Here is a 25469-nt window from a genome sequence, read left to right on the forward strand (position 1 = left end):
CTTTCATAATTTAAGGTATACCTTACGTTGAAAATATTTTTAAATATTCAACCGTTCTTGAGATATGAAACTTGGTACTTTTTCGCGCGTAATCTATTGTCACCATTTTTTTTATATCTCGCAAGTATTTAAAGATATAAAAAAATTTTGAAGGTAGACACCACTTAAAAACTCATTTGAAGACGATTGCAGAAATCTAATTTCATTTATCATGATTTTTAAGCAAGATATGAACAAAAGCGGAAATTTTTCTAAAATATTCATTGTACCCAGTTTTTCAGTATCTCAGGAAATATTTATCCTATGAAGATGGAACTAGTTTCATTCGATTTCTATTCAAAAGTTGGTCTAGATTAATAATTTTCATAGCTATGTCATTATTATTTTCAGAGATATAAAAATTGGCTGAAATTTTTCTAGATTTCTGATTTTACCTCTAAAAATGTGACCAAAAATGAACAGCTTTTTTTGGAATTTGAATATGCCACTATAGTCATTCGATAGCTCTTGAAATAGGATGAATTTTGAATATAATCAACAATATTCGAAAATTAAAACTTCAGGAGTTGTAAGGATTCAAAGTTGAGGGCGAAATTGAGGAATATTTTTATGTAAATTTCGACTTCTATGATACAATGAGGTATTTTACAAATAAACAGTTGTTTCTAGATCAATTTTTTACGATAAATTCATTAAGTCTATTCACATCTTGATAGGACTTATAAAAATGAAGTTATGATAAAAAATATGTTTAAAAAAAAGTTTTAACAATTTAGTGATAACTCAAGTTTATGAAGTCACAGAATCATGAAACCTAATGCGCTGTGCTTCTTTCATAATTTAAGCTGTATCGTACGTTGAAAACATTTTTTTATTTTCAATGGTTCTTGAGATATGAAACTTGGTACTTTTTCGCGCGCAATCCATTGTCACCATTTTTTTATATCTCTAAAGTGGTTAAAGATATAAAAAAATTTTGAAGGTAGACCCCATTTGAAAACTCAATTGAAGACGATTGCAGAAATCTGATTGCATTTATCATGATTTTGAAGCAAGATATGACTAAGGGCGGAAATTTTTCTAAAATATTCATTGTTCTCGACTTTTCAGTATTTCAACTAGTACTCATCATATTTTAATAAGACTAGCGCTTAACAAATTATCCTAAAATATTTTTCTAGTAATAGAACATTTTGTAATTTTATCTTAACTTTCCAGAGATTTTAATCTTTTTTAAATTTCTTCTATCTTTCTAAATAAGTTTTTTCTATAAAATTTTATACTTCAGGATCATTTGTTATAACTCAGTCAACTATTTTCTACTTTATTAAAAAGTTTGGGGATTAATTTGAATTGTATTCAAATAAAGAATACGAAAAATATTTAGAAGTAGTTTAAAATTGTTGATATTTGATTAATAAAAGTATAAATAATATCTATTTTTTTATTAGTTGCGTGAAACAACTTGTTTCTGCAAAAATTGTGTATAAACTTTTTATCAGAAAACTAATAGTGGACTACAATGTGCATGATAATAGTCAACTTGATATTATGACAGTGACTAATAAAATTCTGATAGAAAATCTTATAGATTAATTCATAATTTAAATGTTTGTTAATTTTTAAAAAAAAAGTGAATAACATGAATTAACCAAAAAAATATTTATGACTATTATCAAGTTACTTTTATTACAGGTTGAATCTATATTTTTTTGGTATCATATAAATCACTTTTTATCACTATTTATAAAATTAATAAATTTTATTTTAATCTTACTCTAAAATTGATGTATATAGTTATAAGAAAATTTATTTGAATTAACTATCATCTTAGATGCATGTGTGTCTGTTACTATAACTAGATCATTTTAATAAATTTATTTGAATTTTTATTTAAAAAAAATGTCCTAATTTTATAAATATACTTTTAAATATATTGAAAAAAAATTTTTTATTAATGAGCTTATTTAATAACTACAATTTTAAAATAAAAAAATTATTTCCAGTATTATCTGAAAATTTGGCACTTTGTTTAAATGAAAATATGTATATATATATATAATTTACAATGTTTAAGTAAATATTTCTTTTAAATGTACAATATTGTTTTTATTATAAACAACTATTTATTAAAATTTTCATATCACAGGAAGAATTAGATACAGCAACAACCTGATTAACCATATCAGATAATGGTTGAAGTGATGGATACTAAAAAATAAAAAATTAATATAATTAATTTAAAAATATTTTATAACTAACCTCATCGGCTGCAATTTTCATATATTGAACACAAATTTTTAAATTATCACATAATTTATCTGCCATTTTTTGTAATGCATTTTTTAGTACAATATCCGACAAATTTTTAGCTATTGAATCACCAATATAAACTAATTTATGAGCTTCAAGTATTATAATTTTTCCTTGTTGGACAAATTCCATTGGTGGTAAATTATTTTCAATAACTGTTAAAAATGTTTCAATAGCAGAGGATAACTGTTTAACATGAATATCATATTGTGGTCCATATTCTGATAATATTTCTTTATCAGATAATGAAATTGATTTGATTGATGATATTATTTCATTTTTATTTTCTTGTGATAAAGATGCATATGGTTTATGATTATTTACCAAAGCATAATCATTATGAAGGCTATTTGTTTCACTTAATACACTTTCTAAATCATCTTCTTCAACTATTGTTTTTGAATTATCATTATTATTATTATTTGCTTCTTTATTGGGATTTGATGGTCTTTCATTTAAATTAGTTTGTTTATATGTTAATGTAATTGGATGCTTATATATATCATTATTATTATTACTATTAAAAGTATTTTTAAAGATAGATGATTCTGATGTAAAAGTATTATTTGATTTATTAAAATTACTATTTCTATATTCTTCATCAGAATATTTAATACTTCCATCCGTAGGTAATGTACCAATCCATTCAATCATTTTTAAAATATCTGAAGGAAGATGTTTCATTAATCCAACATATTGATCTAAACAATCATTTGATGTTCCAAAAGAATTTTTTCTCGCCAATATATTAACATTATAATTATTTTTTTCTAATTCATTTTTAATATTAATAATTAATTTTATTTTTTCATTTAAAAATTCTACAATCTCATTATGTTCTTCCTTCTTATCTGTTCCTGATTGAGGATGAATCTGACAAAATAATATTGATATTTGATTTAATGTCACTGTTGTCTTATTAACATTATCCTTAATTTTATCTATATTATTTTGTAAATTGTTTATTAATCTCCATTTCAATGAATTACTTATTTCTAATATAGTTTGGGCAGATTTTTTTAAGAGTGACAAATTATTTTCCATCTCATCAACCAGAACCCGTTTGTTTTTAAGGTGTCTATCAATATTTAAATAACTATAATTAAAAAAAAATTTTTTTTTTATTATTTTCATAATTAAATTAAAATTTTTTTACATACCTTGATAATGGAGGTGAATAATGTAAGTAATTTGATGAATTTATATGATTTTCTGATAATTGGTTGTTTTTTGTATAAATTCCATTGTTTGTTGTTAAAGGAATTGTTAAAGTATTTCCATTTTCCATTGGAACTACTATTCTTGTTTGATCTCCTAAACCAGCCATTTTAGAGGTCACTGGTTTATGGAATGTAGATGGAATTTCCTCATAAAATGATTCTCTATTATAATTTTCACCTAATATATCATTTGGTCTAGATAATATTTGATATTTTGAAGTTATAGAGGAACGTTTTTTTTCCTCATCAGATAAATCACCAACAATTCCACTTGATGAGGGTGAATCTAGACTTGAGGTGTCTTGTTGAGGAATATTTTTGTTTTTGTTATTGTCAAAAGATGAGTATCTCAATGGATTAATTTCAAGCATCTCCAAACTTCTTATTGCTTCATCAATTGAATTGTCATTCTCAACTTTTCTATATGGTTTTTTTATAAAAGGTGTATATAAATTTTCACTGACAGGTATCTCATTTCTACTATCATTATTAGTAATATTATTTTCTCCAACACTATCTTCATATAAAATTTTATTTTTTTCTTCATTAAATGTTTCATTTACCTTCTCATTTTGATCAATATTATTGGAAGAAAAATTATTTTTAGATGAAAGTGTTGATTTTGGTGGAATTAATGGTTTATTGACATTGTGAGAATTAATATCTTTTTTATTATCAATCATTTGTACAGAATCGTTCTCTAAAAAATCATTCCACCGTCCAAATGGTGGTGGTGATACTTGGCCAGAACTAAAACAAAAAAAACAATATTCAGACTTGATTTTCATATATAAATATTTTAGTTAAATAATATATTATAAAAAAACTTTTATATTAATTATACATATACTGGTAAGTTAAATGATTTATAAAGTAGTAATTTATATTATATATTGTGACTTTAATATTATTAATATCATTAGATAATTTTCTTTTACAACACGCTATTATCATTTGCGCAATAATATATTTATTAATAAGATTAATAACACATTATTAAATAAAATATATATAATTAATAGTTAAAATAATGACTTAAAAAAATTGGAAATACTATATTATTTAATTATTATTAATTAATATATTATAAAAAAAAAAATTTATTAATAAACATACCTTTTGGTTCGACGGATTGCTGATGGTATTGAATATGAATTATCAAAAGATACACGTGGTTGTGGAGTACTTTCTCTGAAATTATTCCTTTTATTTAGATTATTTTTTTGTGATACATTATTTTCAAAATGTACATAATCATTTATATTATTATGATCATTAAAATTTCTTTCCCATGATATATTATTTTGATCATCAGCAAAACGAATAGGAATATGTCTTACGATACCATTTGATGATGTACTAGAATTTCTTTGGCGAAAAAAATGTTCCTCATCACTATCATTCATAGATGGTATTCTAAATGATTGTGTTTCACGGATTGGTCTATGTTCATGCCTAAATGAATTAATAAATGAATTGTCATGTCCAGATGTCAGGGGAAATAATCTATCAAGACCTGTATTCATGAATTCTTTTGGTATTGCATCTCTAACAAATGATGATGTAGTCCTTTGAAAAAAAGGAGCATTAAATGCTTGTTTAAAAAGTTGATCATCAAACATTGAATTATTCTTACGTTTAGGTTGACGTAAACTACGATTCTAAAATATTTGTTGACAACAAAATTACATTTTAATAATAATGTAAAGAATGATTTTGATGATAAAGATAAAATAAATAATGAAAATTTTATTATAAGAGTAATAATAATTTATTTATCTATTAAACAATAACAAGTTAAATGTTTTAAATTTCATTAGATAATTTAATATCTAAATAATTGTAAGTATATAATATTGTATTAAAAAAAAAAAATTTCTTACTTATCATCTGACAATCTTTAAATATAGTCAAAATAAATCAACAAGTTAAATCCTACCACAGAAGAATGAAAAAAAAGTTTTTTGTTAAGTGTAAAATTGATTTTAAAAATACATTAAAAAAAATGTTTTAGCAAACAACACATTAAAAATTGTTTAGGATTTTAGGTATACATATAGAAGCGTTATTATTTTCAAAATACTATATATTATTTACAGTTTCGTTCGATTTTTATGAATAATAATCATCAATTCTAGTGATCGTGCACTTTAAGTCATGATTGTTTTTTTTAATACTTTTTTTTTATAATAAATAAGTCAAGTAATTGTGATAAATAAGCCTAGTAATAAATAATTATTTAGAGATAATAACTAATCTAAAAGTTTTTTTTTTCTTAATTATAAAAACTATTAATTTTAATTTTAGTTAATATACATAAAAAAAAATAATTAAAAAAAATTGTTATTAAAGTTAATAAATAGTTTTATCACCTTGAAAAGGAAATGATAAGACAATTGATCTAGAAATAGTTAATGAAATAAGAAAACTATTACTCTTAACAGTAAGTATTCTTTCACAAACCAATCTACAATTGACCTTAATTCTTAAAAGTAATTTTGTCAATGTTAAAATTATACATTATTCTTATATCGTTTTACATATTTTTTTTCTCGGAATATTTAAATAATTTATTAAAATAAATAATGTGTACAGTTTTAATAGTGTTAATTTAATGATTGCAGAGTTGAAATTGTCTCAAAATTAAAAAAAAAAAAACAGATTGATGTTAAAATATAATATAACAAATAAAAGATGATTCAATTTATGCGTGTATTGTTCGGTAAACTATTCTTTATGTTAAGGAATTCCGTTTAACGATCATAAAATGAATGGTTGAGATATTATTGAACAAGATTTTAGTGTGATTTATTAAAAATAATATATATATATATATATACATATATATATTTATTTATATATATATAAAAGAAAAACTTACTTTATTAAAAATACTTCTACCTAATAAACTTTCATTATCAAATTTATCTTCAAATTCCACATTGAAATTTAAATTATTAGTATACATAGTATAAAGTCTTTTTTTTTTATAAAAATAAATTCCAATTAAAAGTAATATAATATTACTTCTTAATAACAATTATTTTTCTTTAGACAATTTCAATAGTAAAGTAAATATTTCTTTAAAATAAAAATGTTGAAAAATTTTCCCAAACAACTTTATTTTTATAAGTAAAAATCAAAATTGTATTTTTTTAATCTTTACACAATGAAAAGTTTAGCCAGTTTATTGGTTTGATAAATTAAGCAATATGTTATAATATTGATGTAGAGATGGAATTCACTTTATCTAAAATAATATTCAATAAAATAATAGATGGCATAAAATTAAGAATAGTGTTATCTTCAAATTATATAATATTAAAGTGTGCTTAAATATAATTAAAATGATTTGTTTTAAAATATTTTATTTATGTTACATATTACTAATATATTTTCTTTTTTACACGTTTTTTAAATATAAAAATTTTATATTAAAGAATAAGGCTAATAAATTAATAAAAAACCTGCTTAAAAGTTTTACTAAAATTGGTTTATTTTTAAAATTATATATATAAAGAAATTTTATTATTTTTTTTTTCTAATAATAAGATAAATTCTATTAAATAATTATAAGTAATAAACAATAAAGTATTTATTAAATTATTTACTTCCTTAATTTTTAATATAAATCATATTATATAAGCTTGACAAATCATAATTTTAACACAAAAAGTAGAAAAATATTAAATTTCTTAACAATCTAGTTGCTTTCTTTCAGGAAACTTAGATCATGACTGGTTGTTAAGATAAATAATGCTTTTTGAATTTTTGTTAAATATAAATGTGCGAGAAAATGTCTTAATCTTAAGAAGTAGGATATAATATTTATAATAAAAAAAAAAGTAGCCTTAAATACACGGAACAATTATAATGCTAATAATAAAATATAAAGTTGACATTTTATAATATAAGTCTTTCTTAATGTTACTTATTTATATATAAATGTAGAATCTTTGTATCTATAATTAAAGAAACTTTAATTGATACCCACTAAAAAGGAAAATTAAATTAAAAAAGCTTTTTCTTTGTGTTATCCTTTAAATAGATAAATAAATTAAAAATTAACCATTAAGTATTGGGGGAAAAGTTAAATTATTGCTTCTACCTAACTTGATTTTTAATTATAATGTTAATGTGAAAAAAAATATTTTCATTTTGGTATTTCTTTTTAGAATGTTTTAAATAATTAATAAAATCAATGTCACAACATTAAAATTATGTATTTAAGGTATTAGAAACATTAAAAATTTATTTTTAAATGTTATAATAATAACATAAAGTAAAAACAAACAATTTTAAAAATATTATATTTAAAAAGTTTGCAATTAAAGTAGAAAGTGTGATATATTTAATAAAGTTAAATTATTAGCAACTATTTTAAAATAATAAGAATGATAAAATGTTTACTTCTTATTAAACAATATTATATAGTTAAAATAAAAAAAGTTTTTTTTTTATTATTATAAATTAAACAAATTTAAACAATTCATGATTTTTACTAAAGCATTAAGTAATAGTTTTATCTTGAAAACCAGCTGAAGATGTACCTCATTCAAAGTGAAATGTAAAAATTTTACTGATTCATGTTAGATTTGATTGATTACTTAATAACATTGTAACTTAAATAAATAAATAAATCAAATTGAAGTAAATGAGATTTATTTAATGATTATATTTAAATTTTATTATACTATTAAATTTTAAGGTATTTCTACCCCCTACTATAACACACATTAAAATATACAAATTATTGTAAGAAATGTTAATGATAACTTATAATCTTTTATTTATTTTTTAAATAAAAAGTTTTTATTACTTCATTTAAAAAAAATTTTTTTCTACGGTTATTTAAAAACAAGTTCCAATTATTTAATGTCAAAGTAATCAACTATAAATAAATTTTATTTTTTTAAAATCTTTATATCTTTACAAATAAATAATATTAAAAAATTTGTTTTTTTTTTTCAATTAATTAATTTTAAAGTAAGTAGTGAATTAATAAACAAAAATCTTTTTACTTATTTTCATAGAACATCTTTGAAAATTATTTTTTATGCTGTATATAATATGTAAAATCGAAAGAAATATTAAAATGGTGTTGTGTATTCTGCTACACATTCAAAAAATTTTCTTCTTTCTGACACTGACATATTACATTTTTTTGGATCTTTATTATTTGTTGATGGTGTCTCAGAATAAGTTTGTTGTTTGTCATTTGGTATTTGTAGTTGTGAAGTTACCATATTATTTGAAGGCATTGAATTATCTACAAGTGACGATACTTTTTGAGGTAATACAACTTCTGGAATTATATTCTTCGTTAAAGTATTATTAACAATTGATGGTATAATTGCTGGATTAGAATGATAACGAACATCTATTTAAAAAAGAAAAAAAAAATTAACAATTATATATTATAAATTAACATACCATTTCTTCTAAAAGTTGTACGATGATGAAGTGGTCGATATCGAGTTTGATTTGGGTAAGCTTGAAGAGGAAAGTGTGTTAAAATCAATTGTTCTTGTAAGCGTTTGGTTTCTGGATCTAGATCTTGTTCTACTACATTTTCTATAAAAAAAATTGTTTTAATAATATGATAATTTAAATTAAAAAAAAAAGGAAAAATAAATGGAAAGTGATAAAAGCAATGACAGAAGCAAGTAAAAAAAAAGAAGAAGAAATTAGTATATAAAACATACCTTGTTGAAGCATCAGTAAAATCTAAAAAAATTAAAATGTGAAACAAATTATTAAATTGTGAAGTTAATTATTTAAAAACATTTAAAAGCTGTGTTCTAATTTATCTATTTTTATACTTACCTTGATTATCTATCAACAAATTTGGATTTTCTCCCAATTGAATTAATTTTTTTTCAAAAACATTTATTTTCATTTTTAAATTTTCAATAGTTGTATCTTTATAAACAATATCACGTTGTAATTTTTTATTTAAATTTTCAACATCCTCAATATTATTATTTTCTCTTTCTTTAAGATATGATTTAATTTTTTCATCTAACTGAGAATTTTCATGACATTTTGCAGAGTACAATTGAGATAAATTTTTTAATTCCTCTGTCATCTGATCTATCAATGCCTCATTTGATGAATCAGTCTTATTATTCATTTTTTCTATTTCTTTATGAGCATTAAGTGCTTTTTCTAATTTCATGTTTAACATTTTTACTTCCTCATCATGTGTTCTTTGAAAAACTTCTAATGCAACTTTTGTTGCTTCTTTTTCTTCCTCTAAATCATCTTCATGAGCCTTCTTTATTTTATTCATTTCATTTTCAAATTCAGTTGTCAATTTATTAAGTTTATCTTCATAAGTTGCTTTTATTGCATTAATATGTTGTTCATTTGATTTTAATAAAGTTTGTAACTCCTCTTGAAGTCTTCGTTTTGTAGAATCTTCCTCATTTAATCTTTCCTTTAATGAACAAATTTTTAAATCATATTCTTTGGAAATGGCAGATAATTCTTCATCATGTATCATCTGAATATCTTCAAGTTCACCTTCTAATTCTTTTATCTCTGCTTGAAGATCAGCTTCAATTGATTCTTGGTCAAATGTTACCTGTTTATAATCATCAGTCATTGTAGATTTATCTTTTAATTCATTGTATGGTAAATTTTTAGATTCAATTATCTCTGAAAACATTCCATATGCATGAATAAGATTTTCAAATAATGTCTCAATTTTCTCATCAATTTTTTCATCATCTATTGTTAAATTGTTAGTTGTACTGGTAATTGCCTCCATAAACACTTTTAAATCATACCATTGTAATCCTCTATTTGATGAAATAATATTTTCTAATGATTTTGTTTGAATCTCAATTAAATTTATCATCCTTTTACGTGTTCCATTTGAACTAAAATACTTTTTTTAAAAAAAAAAGTTATTTTTATTTTATACTTACATTTCATTAGGATTATTTTCATAACTTCCCAATTCTTGTTTTAATAATTCCATTTCTTCTTGTTTTTTTATAATATCATCTTCAGCTACTGAAAGGCATTTTCTTAAATGGCTTAATTGTGATGCAGCATTATTATTGGCAAATAATTCTCTTAATTTTTCATTTTCTAACTGTGTACTATTTAATGCATCTTTAGCATCTCTTAATTGTTCTCTAAGCATTTTAATCTATAATATAAATATTAAAAGTATTTAAAATAAAAAAATTTACCTGATTTTCTAAACTAACAATTCTATTATCTTGATTTTTTATTAATTTTTCTCCTATATTATTATTATTATAAAAAGTTTTCTGAAAATTGATATCATTATTATCAACAGATTCCTCCTCAATTTTTAATGAATAAGATTTTTTTTTAAATGATATTAAATTTAATAGCTTTTTGTATAAGCTAACCATCTTCTCTTATTCATATCATCCAGAATTAGATGAGATAACACAAATAATATTTTGGATTAAGTTATATAAAAATATTACTATAGAAAATGTTTAGATTTTACTTTAAAGTTATCTTTTAGTTAGAATGTCTTATTAATAACATATGTATAACAAAAAGTTTATTTTATGATAAAAATCATTTAATATTTTTGTTACTGAATCATATATCTTCTTATATTTATCTATCTTTCCAATAAATATATAAAAGTATAGCTTACAATTTATATATTTATTTTTGAGATAACGATGATTATTTATTGAACAACAAAAATTATAATATTATTATTATTTAAACTTACTTTTTTATCATCAGAATATGATGATTTCCAACTATAAGTTGTTTGATCATTATGAAAATTTTTTTTTCCTCTATTTGACAAACTATCCACAGAAGTTTGACTACTTAAAGTTCTTTCTTTTTTTTGATATGGTTGAGTTTTTTTTAGAATATTTGTTGAATCATTATAATTTTTTCTTGAAAAATTTGTACTATCAATATCATTGTTTTGTATTCTTAAGCGTGAACTACGATTTACTTCAATATTTTCATCTTCACTCATTGAGTCATCACCCATAATACTATTGCTATGATGACTTTCTGGGGCTACATATGCAATGTGTTTCTTTTTTCGTGATAATACACTTGCTGAATCACACTGTGATAATCCATCCCCTGACTGACATGATGGTTCTATATATGTTGGTGATGGATTATGAAGATTTTGTTGTAATGCAGCAATCCAACTATCACGAATTCCTGGTGTTATTGCTGATAAAATATACCTAGAACGGCGGCATTTTAATTCAATACCATAATATTTGGCAGATGCTGATGGGTAAACATTTTCACAATCAGTTAAATCTATTGTTACCTCTGGATGAGTTGTATCTTCACCCCATACATCACTATACAATTTTAATGATAAACCAGCTAATACAACCCAATATTTTTTCCATTCATTATCATTTTTACCTTTCATCATTAACCATCCTTTACGTAATGTATGAGCATTTGATGTATCAATATGAAATGGCTAAAAACAAAAATTATGTTTTTTTTCAATAAAAAAAAAATAAACATACTGTATTAAGTGGAATTTTTGGTTCATTTTTTTTCTCTTCATTATTACATATTGGAAAATTACTATAATTATTATTATCTTTTTCACAATTTTCATTGTGAATATTCTTATTATTTCTAGTTAATGTCATATCATCCCTAAAACTAGTATATAAATAATAATTTTTTTTTAAAAATATATTTAAAAATACCTTGTTAATCGTTTTCTTTGTTTTACTGTTCTTGGTGTACCATGAATAGAATTTGTATTGTCACTTTGTCGTGAATTTATATTACTTTCACGGGATGTTATAGAAAAATTATCACAATTATTTAAAAATCTTTCAGTTGAGGTACTTAAAGATTTCTCCAAATTATAATGTGAAATTTTATTTTTTAATACTGGTGATGTAATAGTATTTTCACTTTTACGATCAGGTGAAGTTGATCTAGATGTACAGGAACTATTAATTTCAGATAATGAATCATTTGCATTTATCTATAAAAAAAAATAATATTTAATGATTATATATATATAAATATTTATTTATACCTGAATTATTGTTGGTTCATATGTTGTCTCATTCAATAAATCATCACTAATAATTTCTTCATCCTCTTCTATCTCTTCTTTTCGTGGTATTGTCATACAATAAATCATATTTTGTTTGGCATATTTTTGTAACATCCCTTGCCACCATCGAATTTCTTCAGTACTATCAGCTTTAACATAACATACAGCTGGATGTGATTTAATATCATTAATATTTTTTTTTCCTATTTTTTCATCATTATTTATATTAAAATTACTATCTTTTTTAAATGCAATTAATATTGAATGAGAATTTTTTGTAATTGGATCTGCCTCACAAACACGTATACATCTATTCATATCCATAATAACTTGTGGTATTGTTTCTGGATTATTATCTAATGCATATGATAATTCACCATCATCAAATAATGTAAAATAACGGCGTTGCCAGCGTTTTTGTGAATGTGCTGGAACAGAAAAATCTAGTATTAATGGTGCTACATACAAAAAACCACATGCTGTTATCTTTCTACTCATCTGAAAAATTTTAAAATATATTTAAAATATATATAAATAATATAATATAAAAGAGTATATTTTTAATTTTTAACATATTATTTGATAAATGTAAATTAAAGTTTATGATAATATATAAAATCAATACAGTATAACATTTCTCTAATAATATAGTGAAATAATAAATTTTAGGTTACGTAAATAGTTGGATTGAGGTTATAAAAGTAATTATTTATATTGTTAACATATATATATAAATGTTATATCATTTTTAGGTATTATTATAAATATAGAATAATAAAAAAAAAATATATTTTATTAAAAATTAATAAATAAATTGATTCTTCCTTTTTTTTTTCTTTTAAGTATATATAAATATAAATAAATAATTGTGAGGAAATAAATTATTTTATATTTAGAATGGAAGATAAAATTTATTTTATAATGTTAATATAATTGTAAGACACAATTTCCTTTTAACGTCCACCTTATACAATTAAAAAATGAAAAAGAACTACCATCTTCAAAGTAAACTTTACTAATAAAAGTGGATAGATAAAAATATCCATTTAAGTTCAATCAATATAAACACTTATGAACTATTATGGCCAGTCGTTTGTCACTATACTTTAATATTTATATATTCATTATGTATTCATATTTAGGTGTTTAGTACAATATTATATATACATATATATATTATTATTATTATTATATTTGATTGAACAATTGTCACAAAATTTCAATACAAAAATTATTATTTTTATATCTAATATTATTAACAGATATAATACTGTACAATATATTATTGTATGATTATATATCAAAAATAATTACTAATATAACAGTAAAATATCATTTTTTTTAGGAAGTTTATCTTCATACTACTTTTAACATGCTTATTATTAACCGCCTATTTTAACATGTATTTTTTTTTATTTCCAACAACCACAAATTGATAATAACCTCTCCCAAAAAATGATAAAATGTATTAAAAAAAAATGTAAAAAATGTATAATAAAACCTTATTACTAATAATAATAAATACTATTACTCTACCAATACCAAAAAAAAAAAATTAATATGTAAAAAAAAGTTTTATTAAAAAATAAACAATTTAACATTAATATAATTTTTTTTTTTCCATTATAATATATCATAACATTTAGGATAATTTTGTTAAAACATACCTTTGCTTTTTCTAAAGCATCATTACTATGTTGTTCTTTAGTTTGAAAACAACTTTGACATCTATTTTTTGAAAAAATATTTGCTTTAAATTCTGCGCAATTTTTAGTCATTTTTAATTTTTTAGCATAGTTTTAATGACAAAAATTTTTGTACTTATGTCTTGTAAATTTTTGATTATACGTAAAATAATTATATCATGTAAAGTTTTCTTATTTTATATATATAATATAATTGAATTAGACGATAATTAGCTCTTTTTTTTTTAATATAAATTAAGAGTAAACTTTTTAGTAGTTAGAAATAAAATTTTTTTTTGATCATAGAAAAATATTTATTATAGATAGTAATAAAAAATTTTATTTTTTTTTTTCTTTCTTTTTGTAGTTTTCTGTAATAATAAGATTTAATTATATAATTATAAAACGTAAACCAGATGGTTATTGAAAAAATTTTTATAATACAATATATGAAGATATATTGAAGATAGGAAAATAAGAAGTATTTTGGCATTTCATAAGTTATATGGAAGGTCAAAGGTAGTACAATGTAATTATTTTTAATAAGATACTGATATAGAAATGATAAGAAAATAGATTTGATAAAGAACTAGATAAATCGTAATGTATAATAAATGTATGTGTTTTGTTTTTTATTTTTGTTATTATATATATATACATGTATATATATATATATATATATATATATATATGGTATAAGATAAATAGTATTTAACAAAGTTTATTAATTATATTAAAGGTTAAAATATTCAAAAGTTTCTTATAATCATAAAAAAAAAGATATATATATTCCTTCTTGATATTAAAACATTCTATCACATAAAAAAGAATAATGTTGTATTAAATAACAATTAAAATAAAACAAATGAAAGTCATTTACTACAGATATATCAGCATTTTCATTTCAAGTGTTTATATTAGAATGATAGAAAATGTTTGTGACAAATATAAGGACGTTAAAAATATTATACTTTAATCTATTATAAAAATTTTTGACAAAAAAAAAAGAAAAGAAGAAATAAAAAACGATAACAAATTTTATAAAATTAAAGGTTACTATTAAAAAAAAATTCATAGTACAAATTTTTAAGAATAAAAATTTTTATTTATCATTTCTAATGTTAAAGAGATAGAAAATAAAACATTATATATATATGTATTAGTTATACTAATTTCAATAATAATATTATTTATTGCTCATAATTTTTAATATTTATTTTCTATATGATAAAAAAAAAATTTTTTTTTTTGATTTTAAAACAACAATCTTTAAACACTAGATTTAATTACTTTTTATTTTATTTTATTTTTTCTCAATATTACTAGAAAAAAATAATAATAATATAAAAATTTTTAAGAAGTCAATAAGGAGTACTAAAATTAAAACAAGCTTTAGTATTAATTCTTTGTTCTAATCTTCTGTAATACTTTAGGTGACGTTTTTTCTATCTATCTATCTCTCTCACTCCCAAAGATACATTTTATTTTGACAAAAACTTTTGACTTAACTTATTATAATGTGTTATTTTTAATATTATGTGGGATATTTTTACTATTGTAATGGTATTTTATTATTTAACACACTAGTTTGAAGAATTTAACAATATTTATTATTAGGTCTAGATTTTGAAGAATTAAAATAATGTAATAATAAAGCTAGAAAGCATGTTCTTAAAACAGGAATTTTAGTAACAATATAATTAGAAGAAAATATATAGAAAAATTGTAAAAATATTGTATAAATTTTTAAAATATAAATTTGATGTTATAGGATGATCTTAGTAAAAATATATTGTTAAAAATGTGTGATTATAATAAATAGAATATAAATTTATTTTATTTTTTTTTTATTAAATTAAAAGGAAAATTTAATTTATCAAAAAAATAATAAATAGATAACAAAACTAGGAGTGATTGTAAATATAATAAAATTAATAATCTGTAAAATATTATTTATTTATTTTTTTTCTAGAAATATATATAATCAACATAATTTTATGTTACTTTTGAGATAAATTTTATTCAACAATAAAATAAATTTAAATATAATCAATTGACAAAACTTTATATATATATATATTCTTTCAATTGATAGACATTAATTTAAAGTTTACTTTTGGCAGATAAATTTACTGCTTTTACTATAATAAATGTTGCAAAAGTGGAAGATTTAAAGTTTATACAATTTAAGTTGATTGAAAGGAATAATAATTAAGAACATTAAATAGTATTAACTCCCTAAAATGAATCTATAAATAGTACTTACTTAAAATTATTTTTCTAGCTATAAAGGTAATATATACAACTTTTTATTTTTTTATATCCATATAATAAAGTTTTCTTGTCTTTTATTTCTATTTTACTTATTGAATGATGATTATATTTATTGTTTTTCAATAAATAATAATATATCTATTATATAACTAATTGTAATAAAAAAAGCTATTGTTTAAGCATATTCAAAAACATTTAGAAAAATGATAGATACAAAAATTTTTTTTTTAAAAATAAATATTATTATAATTTGTTATATAAATAAATTCAATATTATTTTATAAAACAATAATTTATTGGAAAAAAAAAATTTTTCTTTTCTATTAAATAATATTAAACAAATAGTTAAATTAACTTCAGATGTTTTCAAAGAATTTGAAGAAAATAAAATATAATAGATATATAAATAAAATTTCTTTTAATAAATAATAGAGAAAAAAAAAATTTTTAATAAATTTTATTTTAGAAATTAAAACGATTAAAAATTCTTGTTAAATAAAATCATGATTACTTAATATAAAACTTTATTTAATCTTATTAAAAATTTAATATATAAAAAGAAAGTAACAATATTGAGACATTTAGTAGTTTTTAGCTTATGGATAAATAATAATTTAGAAATTTAGTATAAATATATATATATATATATATTTACCAAAAGAAGATTAACAATGTTGAGGTGAGATAACGAAAAAGAAATATACTATAAACGATTCATTGTTTATTTAGATCAAAGGGTATTTTAAAAGTAAATACTTTATAATGTTTCGGTTGATAAATTTATAAATATAAATTGTTTATTTTGGATTAAATGATGGCAGAATCTAAAGAAATAATTGCTGATAATTTTATATATTGAAGTTTTTTAATCTTATATTAATATTATTAGAAATGATTTTATATTTACCTAATTAATATTTAACTATATTTTATTATAGTAATAATAATTTAATTGTTTTATTTTTATTTAAATAAATATGTATAACATCCAATCATAAATCATATACAATTTGATAATAAAAAAAAATGAAGTTATAAAAATGCCAAATGGCAAAACCTGTGTTTATAATTATTTTAAAATAAATTTTTTGTTTCCGTTTCACGACAGACACACAAAATAAAAAAAAAAAACTTATCCATTTTAAAATAAAGTATTATAATTTATTATATATTTAATAACTCATAGCTGCTTCTTTATACTCTGATCCATCATTTGAAAATAAATCTTCTAAACGCCATTGTAATGTTTCAAATGTTGGTCTTTTTTCAGGATCTCTATGCCAACATTGAAGCATTATTTCATATAATGGTGGTGGACATCCACTTGGACATGGCATTCGATAACCATTTTCAACTTTTTGTAAAACTTCAGCATTTGTCATTCCTGGATATGGTGTTCTACCATATGTTACCAATTCTACAAGTAATATACCAAAACTCCAAACATCAGATTTACTGGTAAAACGATTATAATGAATAGCTTCTAGTGGTGACCATTTTATTGGTATACGACTACCTACTCTTGCCTCATACTCATTTTCTCTCATTAATCTTGCCAAACCAAAATCAGCAATTTTTATTGATCCTGTACTAGATACAAGTATATTTCTTGCTGCTAAATCTCTATGAATAAAATTCATCTCTTCTAAATATTTCATTCCTGCTGCTACTTGTGAAGCAATGTCAACTAATGTTGTTATAGATGAATTTTTACCACGTCCTTGAAGGAATGTTAATAAATTTTCTTGCATTAATTCAGTAATAATTAATATTGGTTCTTCTCTTGTACATACAGCATATAATTGTAATAATTTAGGATGTTTAAGACGTTTCATAATTTGTGCCTCAGCCAAAAAATCTGAAACATCCGCTGATCCAGGGCGTAATTTTTTAACAGCAACATGTGTTGAATTTTTCCATATACCATGCCATACCTCACCAAATTGTCCAGCACCAATTTGTCTTATTAAACGTATTGATCTTCTATCAATTTCCCATTGATCATCATATGTAAATGTTGATGTCTGAGGTAAATCTTCTTTAATTGCTGGTGATGATAATGTAACACATAAACCATCAGCTTCTTTACTATAATGTGTTACTAATTCTTGTAATGTTGTAAAAGCTTTTCTTCTTGCTATAAAATAACCACCTTGATCTAATTGTCGTATTCGGTAATGTTTCACTGAATTACCATCTCTAACTGATAATGAAAATTCATTATCTCGTGTTTCACTATCTCTTATAAGAAATGAACCATGATCATTTGATGATTGAAGTAAAACTTTTTCAGCATCTATACGTCGTAAAGAACCAAAATACCATCTAAATTATAAAATTATAATTTTTAATTAATTTTGTTTGATATATATATATATTTAATTAAATAAAAGTATAATATATTAAATAAAAATAAGTGATGATTGAAAAAAACAAAAAAAAAAAGAAAAAAAAAGTTGAACTATCAATTAATTGTAACAATTTTGTGATACAAAACATTAACAATTAAAATAATTTTAAAATATATTAGAAAATTAATATATCATCAAGGTACTTATAATTAAAATTTAATATGACAAATTAAAAGATAGTAAATATAATTTAGTACTTTTAATATACATTTCCATAATTATAGTATTTTTGTAATTATTATAAAATATTATCAAAAACTTACGGTTCTGCATCAATAGATTTTTCTGGAGCAACATAATTACTTGGTATAAAACCAGTCTTATTAGTGACAAGAGATCTAGCATACCACCAATCACCATTTTGCATTTCATTTAATATCTCTAATAATTCATTCTTTTTAAAGCTTAAATCTTCATCTGTTCTTGCTTCATAGTCAAATAATGCAATATAAATATTACATGTTCTACTTCCTTGTGATAAAGTAGATGTATGTGATTTGACACCATTTGTTGAAAGTGATTGAATATGATTATTATATACATTAGTAAAAGAAGTTTTTGGTAGAGCAGATGTTGTTCTTCCATTTATAGGTGGATGATGTAATGAGGGATGATGTAATTCTGTTATTGGCATGACACTTCCATTACCAACATTTGTTGATAATGGTGTTGAGACTTTTTTCTTCCCCAAACATGAACCCATTTCAAAAAGAAGTTTTAGTCTAAAAAAAAAATATATATATATATATTTATATAAATATTTATAATTTCTTTTATATGAAGATAATTAAAAAATAATAACACTTAGGTTTAAAAATATAACTATAATTTTAAAAAGTAGTTAACTAAAAATTATATAATATATTAGTACCCAATAAATTCTAGTTTTAAAATATAATATTCACTAGTTTCTAAATAACAATAGTTATAAATAAATTTTTCTTTCCTAAAATTACGTTTAACGATATTATTTTAAAAATTTATGATTCACTTATAAATATTATTGGATATTTTTGTATTATCAAAATTTTATATAGAAAATATTTTTATATATAATAATATAAAATAATTTTAATTATCAAAACATATATATATAATACATATATATAAATATATTAAAAGTAACCATATTTAAAGTAAAGATACTATTAAACTTCATCTATTATATGTTATCTTAAAAGTAAAAAGTAAAAAGTTTTTTTTTTTTGAAGCTCTTTAATAAATAACTATGTTTTCTCTTTTTCTATTGAACCTCATAAATTGTATTTACAAATTAGCAAGCTATTTTATTATAAAGGGTGCGCAAATGGGACAGAAACATATAAATAGAGAATGCAAATATCAATCTAATGGTCATCTATGTGTAGATTTAATTGTTAGAATATTTTTAAAAGTATTCACTGTACATGTTACAGACAGCTGTAGAATGTGTAATAGAGCATTGATATTAAAAAGATATAATATTAGTAGAATTACATATATGGTTAATACTATCTAAATCACAATAGTTGATGAGGTGTTTTGAAGATCAATGAAATGCCGAGATTATAAAATGTTGTCATTTAATGATTTTAAATTTCTATTTAAAAAAAAATTATATATATATAAATATAAAATTATAAAATATGTTAAAATGTTTAAAGTAATATTATGTACTCCACCTACATAGAAGTGACTCAAAAATGAATCAAATTACAAAGTTGTTATTATTAATCAAAACATGTAACGGTAAATCAGTGATTTAAAAGAAGTTAAATCTTCCTAATATACTAGATTTTATAACAGAAAAAATTTTTATTTTTATTGATATATAACTCAAATAGTTCTCTATTATTACAACAAATTAAATTTTATTTTTAAGTTTGTTAAAGAAATTAACTATAATGTATCGTTTAACAAGAAATTTTCAAGATTACTCGTTCTAAATATATATATATAATACATAATCATTCAAGAGTACATTATTAATCTTCATATTATTATATTTATTATACCGATAATTAATTATCATTTTAAATAAAAAGCTTCAAATTATATTAATGTGGTAATTTATTTAGCAATTACAAAATACCCCAGGGGTAAAACTGTATAATTATATTTTAGTTAAAAATTATATCTTACCTATAATAGACATATATATAAATTTAAATAATGTTATCACTTTGACCAGAAAAATAAAAACTTTTATTCTACTATTAATAATGAAATTTTAATAAAGATTTTAAAATAAATGGATAAAAATTATGTGTCCTAAATAAGTATAAACTATTATATAACAAGAAATATTGAGAGAAAATGATGTGACTTTAGATAATTTGGTTAAAATTAACATTAAATGACCTTGTATGGCTTTTTTCAATAACTTTAAGATTTTGATAACATTGTTAATAAAAAAATTTTTTATAGTAATTGTCAAAATCATTCTGTAGTATATTTTCATTAAAATATATATATAAATAAAACTTACAATATATAAATATTTCAACAACTTCATAAAGTATTATTTATTTGTTGTTATTTTACAATTAAAAAAAAAAGTGTATATGTATAAATATATATATATTTTAAATTAACAATTAAAAATATAAAATGTTTATTTGAGAATACAAATAATTATATATATTTATATGTATATATATTATTTTTGTATTAATGTTAAAAGAATCAAATAATATAATAATAATAATAAATATGATAGTTCATCCAAAAATTAAAGCCCTTTACAGTGAGTTCTACTATTTCTTAAGAACCTACTGTGAGACACTTTTAAAAAGGTTAAATGAGTTTTACTTTTCTTTTATATCATTCAATACATCTTGAAGTAGGTTTGTTTATTTTGTCAAAATATTATACTATTGATAAATCAGTACTGGAAGAAGAGATTTATCAATAAAGATTTAATGATTTAATGAAACATGGATTGTTGATTCACAATATGACATTAAAACATTGTATTATATGATAATCGAAAATTATATTTAATTACATAACAATGACCCGAATTGTTATTATAATGATGTAGTTAAATACTGTCATTTGCTCTTCTTTATTTTATCATCTTAAAAATATTAAGTAAATAAATACTTTTTTTTTAATACCATCCATTATAAAAAAAAAAATTTTTTTTTTAATTATTTTTGTATTACGGAATCATTATCAGTTATGGATATTAAAAATAAATAATACTAAGTTGATCTAAACAAAAATATCATACCTATTATTTTTTCTTTGACAAAAAAAAAATTTTTTTTTATTCAATAATAAGGTTAATCTCTGACAATGTATTATTGTAATAGTTATGTATGTATCTCTCTCTCTATCTTTTTCATTTATATAACAAAAAAAAAATTCTTTTTTTCAAATAAAATTCACAACAAAAGTAAAGAAAAAAAAAAAAAAACTGACCAAATTACTTACTATACAATTTTTATTTATGTCATTAATATAATCTTTTTTTTTTATTTGGAACTAACTTATTTACTTTAATCAACTATATTGTTAAGCTATTTACTTAAAAAAATACATTAACTGATAAACATTGTCAAGACTACACTTTAACCATACTTCAGATTTAATCAAATTTAATGTAAATTTTTACTTTTATTTTATTAACGAGAAAAAAAAACACTAAAGAATATATTAACTGTAGAGGAGTGACCTCTTATTTGACTCTAAAATAAACGTGTAAATATTGAAATAAGAAAAAAAAAATTAATTTAAAAAGGCAAAACAATTTATAAAGTAAACTATATATATATAAACATATGATTTAAATATAACAACAATAAAAAAAATATACAATAAAAAAAAGTATTTTCCACTAATTCTAAAATTAATTACAGAAGAAATCCTTTTTTTTGTATTAAAAAAAATCTTTTATATATACCAGAATGAAGTGATTCATAAATTATATCTCAACATAAATCTAAATCTTAATATTGTTATTTTCAAAAAAGTTATTAAAGATTTTTTAAAATCAGATATAATTATTTGTTATAATAATTATGAAAAATCTTTTTAATCTTTTACTCTTTCTATCTTATCATAATTATTCTCTAAATTTTTAATTACTTCTGAATCTTTAATATTATATGCTCCAAAGTCTACTTTATTTTTCATTGAAACTTTTATGTTAATAAATTTGTTTCAAAAGAAGTTATTAATGTTTTTCCAAAAATATCTTATTTCTAAAGATTCATTTTAGAATCTCTATTTGTTTCAAATATTTAATATTAAAATTTTAAAAATTTTATTAAACATAAAATAAAAATGTTAAAAAAAAATGATAAAATACAGTGGTAGTTGATAATTAATGCTATTTATAATATTTGAATTATTAATATTTTACATTTTAAAGAGAAAACACCGACTCTAAAATCAAGCCGTATATTTTTTTTTAATTAAAAATGGAAGTCTTACAAAACGCTTTAAAATGTTAATAAATTTTTTCCAGTAAATATATCAAAAAAACAGAACATCCGTTTCTAAGAATATTTACTTTAATTTGAAAAAGCAACAAAAAAGCATAATTTATCTCATCATCATCATCATCTTGAAAGAATTACTTTATAAAAAGTTATGATCAAATTAAGGATACAAAAAAAATTAAAATTAATACAAAAAATTTTGTACTGTCAACCTGATCAAATAGAACGAAAAAAAAGATATAGAAACTGTACATTATATTTAAAAATAAAGAGAAAACATTGTCCAAATTGTTTTTTTTTTTAATTTTATTCATAAATACTTTTAAAAATTGTATGCCTAGCTTCAAAATTTGTTTTTACAAAAATTTTAACATCACAAACATTCTTCTTGACCCTTTTTTTACCCCTAGGCCAAATTTCATTTCAAACAACTATTTTCCAGTAAATTATAATGTTATAAAATTTCTACTTGTAATACATGTATATGAAAATGTAATATTTTTTTTTGGAAAAACAATTGCACTTTTCATAATCAGCGCACCTTTTTCTTCTAGAATATTTTTATAAAAAAATTAAAATATCGAAAAAGATTCTCATATCTCAATTTTCGCCTATATATTTGGGATATAATAAATCATTTTTGAGGCATTGAAGCACTCCAAATATCACCAAAATTAGAATAATTCCAAATAGTAAAAAAAAAATATAAGTCTAATTCTCAAGAACAGCAAAACAACAACATAAACAATATTAATATTATATAAATTGTTGTATCGCAAAAAAAAAATTAGAAATACATAATCAATGACAAATTTTGTTCAAAAGAGACAGCTTAACATAGGAGATATACATTTGACAAAAAAATTAATAGTAGTACAATATTTGAATTTTAAAAATGGTGATTATGAGTTAACATCAGATGCGTTCAATTTTATTGAATCCAATTGTTGGGTTGTTCTTTGCAATTTGTTCACGTTCAGTAGTCCTATAGTCAAATGAACAATCGTGAGCAGAATCATATCTATGTGTACTACAATAAAGTCCACCACATCTACATGTAAATCCAGTCAAACCAACTTTCTTCTTACACATTCCACAACGATTTACTGTTTTCTTAGATCCAGGAGTGTCAGTTGGTGGTTGGATGTCGCAAGGTATTTTACCTATTGATGGTTTTGATGAAACAGAACTTGATGGAATTTGAACAGATGTAAGGTCTACTTTCTCTACATGTGGAACAACAACCGATGTTTGACTTATTACATTTTCAAGTGATTTTTGAGCTATGTCAGAAGACTTTAATGACTGACATGCAGAAACAACCTTCAAAAGTATACATTATCCTATTCTACATTGTAGAATAAAACCTACTTCTCTAATTTGTTCAGCAACATGATCTACATTTCGTGAAGAACATGCATCAGACGTTGATGCTCCTGAATGAGGCACTGATGATGGAGAAAGACGGACATTATCGTGTTTGCGTTTAATTGAATCCTTATAACACTTAGAACAAAGTCCCTCTGTAGTAGCTGATCCAAAAAAGCCACAACCGGCACGGCAAAGTTCACTAGCTGTTGCTTGTTGCTGATTTTCCATTATAAAAAATTTGGTTGATTAGAAAATAAAAGTATAGATGTGGTCCTTAAAAAAATAATTTGTTAATATTATTAAAATAAAATTAGACAAAAAAAAACATTAATTAAATATATATATATAAAAAAGAAAAATTATAAAAACGCAAATAACTGACAATAAACACTTATAATTTGAATATAAGAATTAAGCTAAAATCTACTAAAATAATTTATGTTTGATCGACAATACACTTTTTTTTTCTTCATATAAAACTTAAATGACAATTAATATACATTATTACTATGAAGTAATAAGAGAAAAATGATGAAATTATGATATATTAAATTGCCATATTCAACAGCCTTTAACTTTATTTAAACAGACATAAGCTTGCACATCGCATTACGATGTAAGATTAAAAATGAAATCAATGCAAACAACTTTTGTTAAAAGTTGTTTCAAAATTTCAAAATCAAATATCTACTAGAAAAGTTATA

General features: G+C 21.0%; 4 protein-coding genes across 4 annotated transcripts; all 4 read right to left on the bottom strand.

Moving 5' to 3' along the window:
- Positions 1–2112: 2112 nt before the first annotated feature.
- On the bottom strand, positions 2113–6501 carry SRAE_2000156500 (Serine rich protein interaction domain and CAS family, DUF3513 domain-containing protein; the record flags this gene model as incomplete). Its single annotated transcript, XM_024652532.1, has 5 exons — positions 2113–2211; positions 2263–3409; positions 3474–4283; positions 4650–5194; positions 6415–6501. 5 exons carry the CDS (start codon positions 6499–6501, stop codon positions 2113–2115), a joined length of 2688 nt encoding a protein of 895 aa, XP_024506099.1.
- A 2122-nt stretch (positions 6502–8623) lies between these two features.
- SRAE_2000156600 (Protein outspread) lies at positions 8624–14375 on the bottom strand (the record flags this gene model as incomplete). The annotated part of the gene is made up of 12 exons (XM_024652533.1): positions 8624–8913; positions 8967–9059; positions 9100–9107; positions 9239–9260; positions 9360–10417; positions 10466–10692; positions 10736–10816; positions 11263–11997; positions 12047–12188; positions 12236–12522; positions 12577–13095; positions 14265–14375. 12 exons carry the CDS (start codon positions 14373–14375, stop codon positions 8624–8626), a joined length of 3573 nt encoding a protein of 1190 aa, XP_024506100.1.
- Positions 14376–17728: 3353 nt separating this feature from the next.
- SRAE_2000156700 (Tyrosine-protein kinase Src42A) lies at positions 17729–19670 on the bottom strand (the record flags this gene model as incomplete). Its single annotated transcript, XM_024652534.1, has 2 exons — positions 17729–18881; positions 19231–19670. 2 exons carry the CDS (start codon positions 19668–19670, stop codon positions 17729–17731), a joined length of 1593 nt encoding a protein of 530 aa, XP_024506101.1.
- Positions 19671–24309: 4639 nt separating this feature from the next.
- Positions 24310–24993, bottom strand: SRAE_2000156800 (Zinc finger, AN1-type domain and Zinc finger, A20-type domain-containing protein; the record flags this gene model as incomplete). Its single annotated transcript, XM_024652535.1, has 2 exons — positions 24310–24717; positions 24766–24993. The coding sequence occupies 2 exons, from the start codon at positions 24991–24993 to the stop codon at positions 24310–24312; spliced, it is 636 nt and encodes a 211-aa protein (XP_024506102.1).
- Between the last annotated feature and the right edge of the window lie 476 nt (positions 24994–25469).

The sequence above is a fragment of the Strongyloides ratti genome, assembly GCF_001040885.1.
Source record: "Strongyloides ratti genome assembly S_ratti_ED321, chromosome : 2".
Lineage (NCBI taxonomy): Eukaryota > Metazoa > Nematoda > Chromadorea > Rhabditida > Strongyloididae > Strongyloides > Strongyloides ratti.